The sequence below is a fragment of the Podospora pseudocomata genome, chromosome 4, assembly GCF_035222375.1.
Source record: "Podospora pseudocomata strain CBS 415.72m chromosome 4, whole genome shotgun sequence".
NCBI classification, from domain to species: Eukaryota; Fungi; Ascomycota; class Sordariomycetes; order Sordariales; family Podosporaceae; genus Podospora; species Podospora pseudocomata.
In genome coordinates this window covers 2,891,781-2,904,589 of record NC_085888.1, presented here as the reverse complement: position 1 = coordinate 2,904,589, position 12,809 = coordinate 2,891,781, and the positions used below count along the sequence as shown (strand labels likewise).

Sequence of the window (12,809 nt, the reverse complement as noted above, 5' to 3'; positions counted from 1 at the left end):
TTGGTTGGGTGGAAGAAAGGTTGAAAGGGTGGTGGTGTGGAAGGTTGGGGGGAGGTTGTTGATGTTAGCGGGTGATTCTGTAAAGTTTGTCATCCAAAATCGGACCATTCACGATTTGTGCAAATCGGGTATGGTGTAGCGGTAACATCGTTGACTCTCACTTCTCAGAAGTGTCTTTTCTCTCAACAGCCCCGGGTTCGACTCCCGGTATCCGAGTCCATATTTTTGGTTTTTGTTTTTTTCACCACCCGCCTATACATTGCCAACCCTCTCTCTTTTTTCTTCTTTCTTTTTTTTGTCAATTGAGAGGCATTTTTCTTGTGGTTTGCGAGTGATAAAAATGGAGGGGAGCATCACATGAATCCCCCGCTCTTGTAGCTGACTCTCGGTTCTCTCCCCGCCTTAGTCCCTTTCGGGGGTGATACCTTTCAGCTTTGCGGTCCGCGCGCCTTGAGATGTTCAGGGTCTGGCGAGGATGGCGAGGCTCAATACGACGCTGTCTTTTCTCCTGCTATTTCTTCTACCTTTTTGTTTTGTTTTACTTTTCATGCTGCTGTGTCCTTTTGCCTACCATCATCATACAAGTGCGACCTGCCAAACGATCAAGAGAATGGCAGTGTATCTCGTGGCTGCGCCGCCTGTGGGTGGTGGTGGCGGGCGGTATTGGAAACGCCTCTTTTCGAAGTGTGCCAATAGTGTGACGGCTTGCAGAAGGCTTGCAGATGGGGTCTAACCTGAAGGGATGGAGGCGCTTTTGAGCTGAGGCGTTTTTTTATCGGGTTTGGGCAACTATCTCTGGTTGTGTCTTGGGGGCAAAAGGTAGGGTAGGTAGGGGGTAGAGCCTTGCGGTTGTGCCTGGGCTGTTCATCGGTTCAAATGTCAATTTCATCTGCAGGTTAGACAGATGCTGGGCGCTTGGGGGTTTTGGTAGGTAGGTACATAAGAACTTGGGGGCGCCGCCTTTTCGGGTGGAGGGGGGGAATCTTGGTGGTTTACTTTTGGTTGCTTGCGATTTTCTTTTGGTGGTTTGTCACGATCTTTATACCTACCCTTAGGATCCGTTGTACCTCGCCCAGAGATTGATGCAGAAAGAAATAACAATGGCACCACCAATACGATCCATCACCGCTACTGCTACCGCGCTTCTGCTTGTGATAGGAGCCCACGCGGCGGAAAACGCGCCCTGTTACTTCCCCGGTGAAGTACACGCTTTGGGGTACTACCCCTGCCAACCGTTCGGCGCCGAGATATCGCTCTGCTGTCCCCAGGGGTGGACGTGCTTCAGTAACGCGCTGTGTATCGCTACGACGGAGACGAAGAGTTTTCCGAATATTACTCTGGGGGAGGTGCAGAGGGGGGCTTGTACGAGTCCGGGGTGGAATAATGCCCTTTGCGGGGGCGTTTGCTTGAGTAAGTCTCGTCTCACAATGAACTGTTGATGGTGGGTGCTGATGGGTGGTGTCATAGCGGGTGATAACATATACGGGAAGCTGGCTGCTTGTACTCAGGAGACGTTTTGTTGCGAGGATGATTACAAGAAAGGGAAATGTACCTGTGAGGAAGGGGGTGGGAGCTTTGAGATTAAGAGAGGAATGGGGAGCAAAATTATTGAGGTTGACAGTGAGACTTTTTCTGGGACGGCGACGGTGATAATTGCGGAGCCGGTGACGAGTTTGGTTTCGGATGCTACGACCACGACTGGGACGGCGACGAGTACGGGGGAGAGTTCGGTGAGTAACACTGCCGATGGGGCTACTACCACGCCGACTTCAACGGAGCCAGCCGAGGTTGTGGAGGGGGGTGGTGGGCTGTCTAAGGGGGCGACGATTGGGATTGGAGTTGGGGCTGGCGTTGCTGGGCTGCTGATCTTGGGAGCGTTGGCGTTTTTTGTGATGAGGTGGAGACGGAAGAATAGCCAGATGATGGGGACGAATAATGGTGGGAAGGTGACGGAGGATCCTATTGAGAGTCATCAGTATGGGGTTACTTATGGACATGCTTATGGTGAGCAACCCTAGATGAGGGGGTAGGTGGTAAGGCAGGTGCGGGATCAAGTTGGCCCAAAGGATAGACGGAAAAGTGTGCGGTCGAATCCAGTTTCTGTTGTTGGAGGCTACTCATTCACTGCTGGATTTTCACGAATAATGGTTTAATCGCGTTTAGTCTTCCTCTGTAATTGTTAGTTTGCTGATATATATACCTCCCACAAGTTCAAGACCTTGCTCTCTTGTCCTCCATCCAATCCTCATCCTCCCTGATGGCCCCCTTCAACCACTTCACCGCCAAAGCTTCTTCACTGCCCCTTAGTCCCCACTCTCCAATATCATCTTCCTCCTGCTCTTTAACTTGGGCACTAAGCTCCATGGTCTTTACTCTCCTTAGGGCTTCTCTGCCCCTTGCCTCCGGCCCCACAAATTCCTCATCGCCCTCCTTAGCTAATGTCTGGCACTCGAACATGCTCACACTCCGTCTCATCAACCCCGCTAGCTCTATGGCCTGGACTTTGAAGGAATTCCTGGGCGGTATCCTCTTCTCGTCCACTGAAGCCGGGACATCGTCAGAATCGAACAAAAGCAGCGTCTCCGGAACTCGAAGGGTCGATTTTCGTGGCGGGAAGACTAGATACCCTTTTCTCGGGCGACTGGATGCCATAGCTTCGGCTGTCTTCTGGGCCAGAATCACATCAATTTCTTGGGATGTCAATTCTACGAGCGGTTTCGAGCTTAGTGCCTGTGAAGAAGATGGGTCATCAGACTGAGGCGGTTGAGGCTCGGGGATGCCCGTCGTGTCAGCCAGGAAATTGTCAACTGCCGAAGATAATGCCGGCGGTGAAGGTAGGTTGTTGAACCGGGATGGGTTGAAGAAATCTTCCGGTACATGCAAAGGCGCGTTCTGAAAGAACAGAGTCGGGGAAGCGAACGGGTCAAAGAGGTTTGATGGTGAGGGAAAGAGGTAGGGCATTTGGGAGTAGAGGAAACCAAAGGCCGTATTGTCGTCGAATTCCTCGAGCTCAAAACGTTGTGACTGGACTTTGTTGGTGTAGAATGGGCATATTCCGTGTTTAGGGGGCTTCAACTTGTAGCTGTGTATTGGGTGGTCGGGAAGGAACATGGGCCAGTTGTATATCCCGTTGTGAGCGATAAGACCACGGACGGTCATGCCGCCTTGGCCGAGGTTCAGAAAGGGGTGGTGAGCTTCTGTGAAGGCTAGGCCAGCACCTAGAGTGGCGCCTAGATAGGAGCCATAGACATAGGCTGGGCGACCAAAGACATGCTTTTTCTTCTCCGGACGAAGGCCGAGGTTGGCTGACAGCCAGGAGTACCCAAAGGTGAGGTCGTGAACTGGGCTTGGCCATCTGAGAGGTGTCTTGTCCTCTGGGTCTTTCACGTTGTTCCACCGGTAGTTGATGACTGCTGCCGGAAACTCCCGGAGCCATCTTGGGAGCGAGCTATGTGGTTCCCCTCCGGTATGGGGGATTGGAGGTATGACAATAACCAGAGGTTTTGTCGATGCATGCTTGGCGATGTTGTGAAGGCTGGCCCGGTCAGATGGTGGTTCCAATTCATGAAGTATAGCAGACATACCTCACGGTTATCTCACCAGCTGATGCGCATTGAACTTGAACATTCTCAACTGACTCATTAGTGCTATAGAAGCGAGATCTGCGAAGCACTCTGCAAGTAAGAGCTGCTGGACGCCAGCGCCTTGCTCCCAGTGGCCATCTCAACATCGATAACAGATTCTGAAAAGACAAAAATTCTTAGCCTTCCCATCCCCACTTCATCACAGAGTTTCCATTCCTGGTTCATTAAACGAGTTTGTCGCAATTCTAGTGATGTTTTGGTCAATCCAAAACAGTTAAAACTGTCGTTTGAAGTCGATTCTCAAAGCTGTCAAACAAATTTGACCAATCACAGCGCTGCATCCGATAAGATCGTGACCCCGGCTCTAGATGGGCAGGGGCGGCACGACGTCATTGTCATCCCAACTTCGCATCGTGTAAGCCCTGGAATGCCATGCTCTTTGTCTCACCCCAACCCTCGCCTGATGCTCATGCATTCATTGTCTTCTATTTCAAGCGCCGAGAACTTCGAGATCTTCCGGATATGAGTCTTGGCAATATCATCCAAACTCTCGGGTCTTGACAAGGCCTGGGAGAGACTCAAGATGAACGATGCAGGCGGGGAAAAGATTGATGAACATCTCCGCGCAGCTGATCCTGACGGTAAGAAGCTGCCAAAACAACAGGAGCATGAGCAGATGCATCTGGACCCGAGGTCAGTTTCTCCGTAGACAGGATATCACAGACCGTCACTGATATTACCTACCTCAGCCGATGGTGGTTCGCCTCTTCTGCCTTTCCCATGATAGCAGGCACACTGGGTCCAGTCGCGTCAGCATTCAGTATTTGCGCCCTGGCAAGACCATGGCGACAGAACTACCTCCCCGGCTCCGACCTGGATGCGGCCCCGTTCATCAGGGACCCAATATGGCTCACCATCATCAACGCCATCCAGCTGCTCATCGCGCTCATAGCCAACATGGCTCTGTTGCTGAACATGACGCAGCGACTGAGGTTCTCCATCGCCCAGCCAGTCACCATTGTGGGATGGTACATCTCCTCCATATGCCTAATTTCTCTCACCGCAACCGCCTCTGGCCCACTGATCATCGAGCCCACCAGCCAATACATCTGGTCCCAGGCCTTCTACTACGGCATCTACGGCGCCGCTCTTTACTTCCTCGTCGCTTCCCTCATGGTCATCACATTCCTCGGGGCTCAAACAGAGCACTATCCCAAAGACTTTGTGCTCACCCCTAGCCAAAGGACACTGATGATGCAGACTATCTTGCTGCTCTTCTACCTCCTCCTTGGCGCATTGTTATTCGGTAGGATTGAAGGCTGGAACTATCTTGACGCGGTGTACTGGGCGGCTGTCACCCTTTTTACCGTAGGGTTCGGGGACTTCTCCCCACAAACCGGTCTGGGGAAGGGACTGGTCATGCCGTTTGCTTTGGTGGGGATCATCAGCCTCGGTCTTGTCATTGGGTCGATTCGAAGCTTGGTACTTGATCGTGGCAGGCGTAGGCTTAGCGCCCGGATGGTGGAGAAGAGAAGGCGGAGGATGCTAAAGCAGATGACGAAGAAGGGCAAAGATGGTATTCTCGTGCCTATAAAAGAGGGCGAGGAGCTCAGGCAGACGCCTTCCGAGGTTGATCGCGGCCTGACCGAGTTCGAGAGGCGAGAAAAAGAGTTCAAGCTGATGAGGGATATCCAAAAGGAGACGTCGAAAAAGAGGAGGTGGTATGCCACTGCCGTTTCAGCGTGCACCTGGGCTGCGTTGTGGTTAGGGGGGGCAAGGATCTTCCAGGCCTGTGAGGAACCATACCAGGGGTGGACGTATTTTGATGGGATATTCTTTTGCTTTGTGAGCTTGACGACTATCGGCTACGGGGACATCGTCCCGGTCTCTAACGCGGGGAAGTCCTTCTGGGTGTTTTGGGCGTTGTTGGCTTTGCCGACCATGACGGTGTTGATCTCCAACGCCGGTGACACAGTGGTTAAGGGTGTCCGCGACGCCACCGACGCCATCGCTACCATCACCATCCTCCCTAGTGAACGCCCCTTCAAAAAGGACCTCAAACGGTTTCTCAAACATGTTTCGTTTGGGGTGCTCTTCAAAGAAGAAATCATTGAGGAAACACCCACTGGCATATTAGGCGAGGCTCAAGACCGCGACAACACCAGCTCGGACTCGGAAGAAGAAAACGACGCCGAGACAGCCCTTCAGCGGGGTCAAGCCGAGTCATCGAATTCATCACCTACCTCCCCCAGAGTTAGATTCAACCCGCCCTTTCGAAACGATGACGCTCATGACAAAAACATTGACGATAACACCGCCGATGAGAACCACCCCCACGGTCCTGGTCAACATCTCCGGGAAAGGAAGAAAAGAAGGAAATCTGCCCCGTTTACTCTGCCAAATCGCCAGCAGGATTATTTGGTCATTTTGATCGATGAAGTTGCGAGGGTTACGGCGCATTTGAAGGAGCACCCTCCGAGAAAGTACTCGTTTAAGGAGTGGGCGTGGTATTTGAGGTTGATTGGGGAGGATGAGAGTGATGCTGGTCAGCATGGGAAGGCGAGCACGCATGTGAGGACGAAGAAGGATAAGTTTAGGGGGGGGAGGCCGAATGAGGGGTTGGATGATAGGGGGGAGGCGAGGGTCACGGAGAAGGTGGTGCCGTGGAGTTGGGTGGGGAGTAAGAGTCCCTTGATGGGGGGGAAGGAGGAGGCGGAGTGGATTTTGGAGAGGTTGATTGAGCGGCTGGGTGAGGAGTTGAGACGGGGGAGGAGAGAGGGGGATGATGATCAGGAAGGGGAAGGGCAGCGTGATGAACATGAGGGGAGAGGGGGGCGTCATGAACTGTAGTGGGAGAGTGATGTTTTGTGGAGTTCAAGGCAGGATGAGATGAAGAGCTGGTTGAGTGATACACATCTTAAAGTTCGGCGTAATGGTAATTTCTGGTACAAGATAATGGCGATCCTACGGTACAAGTATATACTAGCAAGCTGGGCGATTCAAGAGAGCACTGATGCTCTCATCACTAGATCCTTGTGCTCTTAGAGCGCTCCCGATGAAGACGGCCTCGGTTGCTGCAAACCTATCATGACCAAAGCGGTTAGCAACAGGATATCAAAGATCATGGCAACAAAGGAAAAATCAACCTGTACTTACGTAGCCGTTGCTGCAATGATCTCTCAGACCTTTTGGCGGAGCCGAGGATCCCCATCAACACAGCAAAGGTGATGATGAAGCCAGCAGTGGCGCCGATACGTGCCTCGGTAGACGGAATCTCAGTCAGTGCATAGATAGATAGCACCGGGAGAGCGGAAGCCATGATCGCACCAAAGACATTGCTGGCACGGTTGACCCGGTTGCTGCTGTAGGATTTGTCGCCCGTTTCCTCGTCTACCATCTCTCCGGATCCGATATATCGACCGACGACACGGTCGTAGGCCTGTATGACGGATTTGAGCAGCCGCCTGGTGAATGGGTCGCCTTTGGCGGTGGGTGTTTCGAGGCATAGACAGGAGCTGAGTTTGTCGTCACTCCACATTTCGGTTTCGAAGTCTGTGAGGAAGGAATTCCCTCCTTGGGTGTCTCTAAGCCATGATTTGAGACTTTTGAGTTGTGATTTCATGGGTTTGTCTACTTGGTTGAGTGTGAATGCTTTCAGTTTGATAAAGGCCAAAGTCAGATAGATAAGTTTCTTTTGTGTGATTTAGAAGGCAAAGATTAAGTTTGGTTGACGTTCACTCACCTTGCGAAAGAAGTTCATCTGGAGCTCATCAGATACCGGATCAGTCTATTGTGGTAAAGGGGGGGTGTGGTATTCATGTAACTGACTATACTCTTTTATTAATGCCCTGATAGCCCCAAGCTTCATGTGTTGTGAACTTGATGCATCAGGCGAGAGCTTGAAGTTTCTGCAATAATTTGCAGCCAGAGAACTCGCAGACACTACATCCGCAAGGCGCTCTGTTTTAAGCTCTTTCTCAAGTTGAATGATTTCAGCTTGAAGGGAGAGTAGGCAGACAATTTCTTGGGTTGTAAATGCCATGTCATAGGCTCTTTGCAGTCGCTGTGACTTGCCCAGGCCAAAGCCAGGCAACAATGTCTCAAGAGGGCGGTCACACAGTCTCGTCCCCTACAGCTAGCGGGGACTGGCTACAATTAGGTGCTATGTAGTAAGACTGGGGCGGTTGTTGAACGTAGCTGTATCCCATCGTCATTGAATCCACCAAGAAGGGGAAACTGTTCAACTAAAACCTTGACAATGGATGCCGTTTCGACAGTTCTCCTCCTCGTCTCACCGGGGCTTTCTCTTGCCACATCAATTAGCACTTAACTCTTCGGTGTAATCTGTTCAATCGGGACCTTTCCTCAGAAAGTCCACCTCTTCCACCATGAGATAGGCACGATGCGGGGCGTCATAGACGAATTTTACGAAACACTTCACGGCGGAATAGTCTAAGCTCCCCTTCACGTCAAAGAGATGCTCGTGGCGGCTCATGAGAAACAGCGAAAGATCCAGATGCTCATCTCTCAGGTGACCCGAGTCCATGAGAACGAAAACGAGGAGACGGGTGAAGTTGGTGATTTTTGCTGCAACTAAGGAAAAGGAACTCGCCAGTGAGCTTGCAATCCTCCGCAACAAAGTTGGTCTGTTGCGTGATGCCTATTTCGAGTGAGTAGAATTGCAACCCAGAAGAGTCAAGCTTGTTGTTTTTCTGACACTGAAGTATTCTCATACAATACATGTACGGAGTGAACTTGTGGAGTTGAGGTAAAAGCCTTCTTTCAATCCCTCAAAATCGTTGGGAGAATCCAACGGGGGTTCATTACCAGGTTGCGTTACTGACACTGATGGATTCATAGTGCGGCAACGGCCAAGCTCACGGCACTGTCCGTTACAGCTTCTCTGAACACGAAAACAGGCTCATTCGAGTCTGAATCAGAAAAGGGTAAAAGCAGCCACCCTGAAGGCACTGGCTTCAGCCTATCGGACGAACAACAACTGCAAATAGCCAAGGCGATCCAGAAGTCCGCCTTGCAGCCGTTAAGAACACTAGAGGCAAGACAACTTCTTCATCAACGGAACGGTACAGTTGATGGACCCTACACTCGAGCCAGGGATGGTTCTTGTCGAGGATAATACCCAAACCGGGGGCAAGCGGTTTCGATACAAACCCGCTCGAATCAAGATCGATACCGGGTCAGCAGCCGATTTCGTCACTCTCGAGTACCTGAAGTAGATAAAATACAATCTCGGAGACATGGTGGAGATCCCGGAGAGCGAACGAGAAGCTGTTGAGGACCTCAATAAAACAATGTAATGGCCATCTCACAGAGTGGATGTACAGTGGTATCCTCGAGGAGAAACACAAGTTCAGGTCACCTCTTGCCTGGTCGTGGATTCGGGCCCATTCGACATGCTGTTATCCTCACGAAACTTCGTGCCACTGGTCTCCTCCGCACTCACTCTTGTCAGAGGCTCCAGAGGGCCGCGTAACATGAGGGGTAAGTGTCCGACGGATATTGCGTGTATGAACTCGAAACTAACATTTTGGGCCCCAGAACAAATCGCAAAAGAGTGAGAAATCGAGAAGCAAAAGCTGGCGAAGGCAAAAGAGTTGGCGAGAAAGAACTTACTCGCAGCTGTGGCAATGAGAAACCAAGAAGGTGGTCGAGCAACCACAATGCAGAGCTCGGTGGTCCCGGCCTCTGATGGGCAAGAGCTATCTGATCTAGAGAACGGGCAAGGGGTGGTGGGTGGTGCTTCGGGGACGTCAGCTTAAAACCGTAGATTCGTCAAAAGACGCGAGCGGAACACATCGACTGCGGAGTTCACGGTGGTGGCCATTTAAGTAAGGTAGTGATGTATAATGTACGTTCCGCATTACAAGGGAGCTGGACACCATCCAGCGACAGATCCCTGCATCTTTCTCTCCCTTGGCTATACAAATGCTTCGCCATGTTTCTAGACTCGGTTCTTCCTCAAAACCATCCTGTCCATCCCACTCATATACATCCCCACAGTACCACAAAACAGCAAAACATCTGGGTATCCCCCAAAACAAATCATATTCATATCATGAAATCCGTGTTTCTGAATCATCCCAACCAACATCCTTTACAGACCAGCCACAACCCCCACCGCCAAAGCAAGCGCCGCACCCAGGACACCAACCTTGAAGCCAGCAGTCTGGCCAGCCCTGGAAGGCTGATCCACATCCCCATCCTCATCCTCATCCTCATCCTCGCCACCATCCCCAGCCTGATCATCCTCATCCTCGCCACCATCCCCAGCCTGATCATCCTCACCCGCAGGTTGCGTCCCAGAAGGGCTAGGAGAGGTACTCGTCTCCGTACTCGTAGGCGTATATTGCGACAGCCAGTCACTGACACTCTCATACAGCTGATTGCAACCCTCAAAGCAAGTATGCTGCCCGGCAAAAACAGTGTACGAAGCAGTTTGAATCTCGGCAAAGACGGTGGCCCCAGACTCGAGGCTTGTCGTTCTCGTCGTCGTCTCAGTCCCACCAGTAAGAGCGTCCGTCACAGTGACAACCTCGCCCGCGGTGAGCTTGGCCGTGCAGGCGGGCATGTTGATGGTCCAACCCCCATACGGCGTCCCAGAGATGGTGGTTTCGAAGAGGATGTCTTCCGTCCTGGTGCTGAACAGCCCAAAACTGAGACTGCCAGAAGGGCAGCACTCGAGATAATGCCGGTCGACGTTGTTTGTAGCGGTGGAGTCGTGGTTGGCCTCGCTGTATCCCACGGGACAGCTGGCAAAGTAGTGGGTGATGGTCTGGCTGCCGGTGGCTTTGGTCACGGCGCCTGAGGGACCGTACTTGTTCTGGTAGCACTCGTCCTCGTAGCCGCGGGTGGTGGTGGTGATGGCGATGCTATTATCATCAGAGCGGGTGAAGTGAACGAGCGGGCGACCGGCGTTGACCACGGGACCACAGGTGAAGCCGGGTAATTTGCCAGTTACAACTGCGGGTGGCGCACTCGCAGTCGAGGCATAGGTTTGACGATTGAAGATTGCACAGTCGAGAGTGGCGAGCCAGAGGTCCTGGCCAAAGCCACAGGTAGCTGCGGGAGTGAACTGCGTCGGAGAGTAGTTGGATGGCCATGTCGGCGAGGGGATTGCAGAGGTAGTTGTTGCCATTTTGAGGAAGGAAGCTGCAACGATGAGCAGAGAGTATTGCCGGGCGCGAACTACGACATTTCAACGAGAGAGACGGCCGGACTTATATACTCACTAACGTTGTATTCTCAAGATATGCTGGTCCTGGCATTAGCCAATAATCACTGTCATCATGGCTGAGCATACTTGGCGGTTGATGTTGGAACTTGTGTCGACTGGGTAGCCAGCTCGGCAAGGGCTCTGCCCATGCTCTCTTGATTGACTTCATCTGTAGGGCATATGCGACTGGCAGGTATCCGGTCTTCCTGTAATTCAGTACCAACATCACGAAGGCGATGAAATGGCTTTACTATTTCCTTAATGAGTACCCATCCCAATCGTTAATACAGCTTGCACGAAAGCTCGCGGGGAATAAAACGCCAAGGTTCTTCTTTATGCCCCCTCGCCCAACACACAACAGAAAGTCTTCGCATCGATCAGGCGTCATATTTATGGGCCGCCCAAGGCGGCTTCAAAGAGATTTGAAAGAAACGAATTGGTTGACATGTGGTCCATGCCACGTCCATGTACGTGTTGCTGTATGTTGAAGAGAGAGAGCGGCTACGAGCTACTCGAACAGTCACGAGCTACTACCAAACTGGAAAACAACTGGCCAAGCCGGATCATGTAGCCGTCTCTGGCCCTTCGCAACTTCCACTCTTAGGTTCGCGCCTTCCCCAGCTTCTCAACCTCCTTCTCACAAGCCACACCTTCCAAAACTCACCCGCCTCATGCCCCCTCATAAACGAGGCTGGTGATCTGTCGTCGTCCCCAAGTGTGGAGCCATCATCTGTCCACCACGTCTCCAAAATGGCCCGTGCACCAGCTACCCCTGCATACCTAAACCAACCCAAGGTGGTTGGGCAGGCGCAGAGCCAGCCAGCCAGCAAAGCTACGACACCAGCCTCTTCTTTTCTGTTGACTTGGAATAATCAAGGTGGCGGGGCAACCAGCTCCTATTTGACCTGCATGCCCGCCCGCCGCGTGCGCATTCGCGCGCAAATGTGGTTCTCGCTTCTGCATCTACCGTATTTTGCATTCCGACGACCATCGTGCAATTGTCGCAACTGTTTGACGAAGAATCCGATTCCCACGTTTTTCTTTGAAAAGTGACGAGCGACACCGAGGAATTGGGTCTAACGACGAAACCCCGCAATTTTTTGTAACGAACGAGAAGCTTGACAGCTTGAACTGGTAAGTCTGATCTCCTCAGCGGTCTTTCCGGCAGCCTGAAAACTAACAACCCAGAAGATTGCTCCAAATCAGCTTTTCAATCGGAATCATTCCTACCTAAAAAGCGATATTTTGATCCCCGAAAGCCGCCATCTCACGAACTTTGTCACCGCCCGCCAACCTTTGAATCCGAGGCTCCACCCCAAAAATACGTGGGACCAACTGACACAAGTGTCACCTTCACCACCACCATCACACCAGTGTTGTTCCGTCCCAGGGTTCAGACCCAAAACCGCCAAAATGAAACAAAACGACGTCATCGCCGTAATCATCATCATCCTCTTCATCGTCCTCGCCCTCATCGCCTTTGGAATCTACCACCTCGTCTCCGTCGCGCGAGACAACGTGCGAGGGTCGGTAACGACCAGCTCGGACACCACGAGCAGTAGGGACTAAACCTGGAGTGCTACAAATAGTGCGTTGTTGCACCGAACATTCAAGAGACGCTGGGAGTGAAGGGGTTGAAAAATGCCCTTGATCGCTTAGGTTGAGGAAAATATGAAGTGCACGCACCACCGCTGGGAAACGACAATGTCAAAAGAGTGAAATGATAATGGATGATGAGAGGAACGGAAAGATGATGTGCGGGTGGCTACAAATTTTTTTTTTTTTTTTGGGGGGGGGGGATCTTGCAGCATTTTGCATTACTATGGGCTTGAGGATATGTATGGAGTTTGGCGTTTAAGGGAATCACTCCTGTTTGTGTGGGATGGGAGCTATGAGCGAGCGAGCGAAGCGAAAGTCAATCTAGGGAACAACGACAGACAGAGCTTTTTGGATATAGCTGCCTGGGGGGTGGTTTGCATGTAAATGTGGCT

The 12,809-nt window shown here is 51.8% G+C and overlaps 5 protein-coding genes and 1 non-coding gene across 6 annotated transcripts; 2 read left to right on the top strand and 4 right to left on the bottom strand.

Annotated features, from left to right (window-relative positions):
- Positions 1-124: 124 nt before the first annotated feature.
- Positions 125-216, bottom strand: QC762_0070240. Its single transcript has one exon. It is a non-coding gene; the product is annotated as a tRNA-Glu (tRNA).
- An 866-nt stretch (positions 217-1,082) lies between these two features.
- Positions 1,083-2,252, top strand: QC762_406590 (uncharacterized protein; the record flags this gene model as incomplete). Its single annotated transcript, XM_062890110.1, has 2 exons — positions 1,083-1,410; positions 1,468-2,252. The coding sequence occupies 2 exons, from the start codon at positions 1,083-1,085 to the stop codon at positions 2,016-2,018; spliced, it is 879 nt and encodes a 292-aa protein (XP_062743863.1). The 3' UTR covers positions 2,019-2,252.
- QC762_406600 (uncharacterized protein) lies at positions 2,153-3,877 on the bottom strand. The gene is made up of 2 exons (XM_062890111.1): positions 3,585-3,877; positions 2,153-3,535 (listed from the first exon to the last, which is right to left on the bottom strand). Exons 1-2 carry the CDS (start codon positions 3,728-3,730, stop codon positions 2,212-2,214), a joined length of 1,470 nt encoding a protein of 489 aa, XP_062743862.1. The 5' UTR covers positions 3,731-3,877; the 3' UTR covers positions 2,153-2,211.
- A 119-nt stretch (positions 3,878-3,996) lies between these two features.
- QC762_406610 (uncharacterized protein) lies at positions 3,997-6,896 on the top strand. The gene is made up of 2 exons (XM_062890112.1): positions 3,997-4,277; positions 4,334-6,896. The coding sequence occupies exons 1-2, from the start codon at positions 4,168-4,170 to the stop codon at positions 6,432-6,434; spliced, it is 2,211 nt and encodes a 736-aa protein (XP_062743861.1). The 5' UTR covers positions 3,997-4,167; the 3' UTR covers positions 6,435-6,896.
- On the bottom strand, positions 6,430-7,357 carry QC762_406612 (uncharacterized protein). The gene is made up of 2 exons (XM_062890113.1): positions 6,741-7,357; positions 6,430-6,666 (listed from the first exon to the last, which is right to left on the bottom strand). The coding sequence occupies exons 1-2, from the start codon at positions 7,204-7,206 to the stop codon at positions 6,626-6,628; spliced, it is 507 nt and encodes a 168-aa protein (XP_062743860.1). The 5' UTR covers positions 7,207-7,357; the 3' UTR covers positions 6,430-6,625.
- A 2,342-nt stretch (positions 7,358-9,699) lies between these two features.
- QC762_406616 (uncharacterized protein) lies at positions 9,700-11,315 on the bottom strand (the record flags this gene model as incomplete). The annotated part of the gene is made up of 2 exons (XM_062890114.1): positions 10,906-11,315; positions 9,700-10,790 (listed from the first exon to the last, which is right to left on the bottom strand). The coding sequence occupies exons 1-2, from the start codon at positions 11,042-11,044 to the stop codon at positions 9,700-9,702; spliced, it is 1,230 nt and encodes a 409-aa protein (XP_062743859.1). The 5' UTR covers positions 11,045-11,315.
- Positions 11,316-12,809: the final 1,494 nt, after the last annotated feature.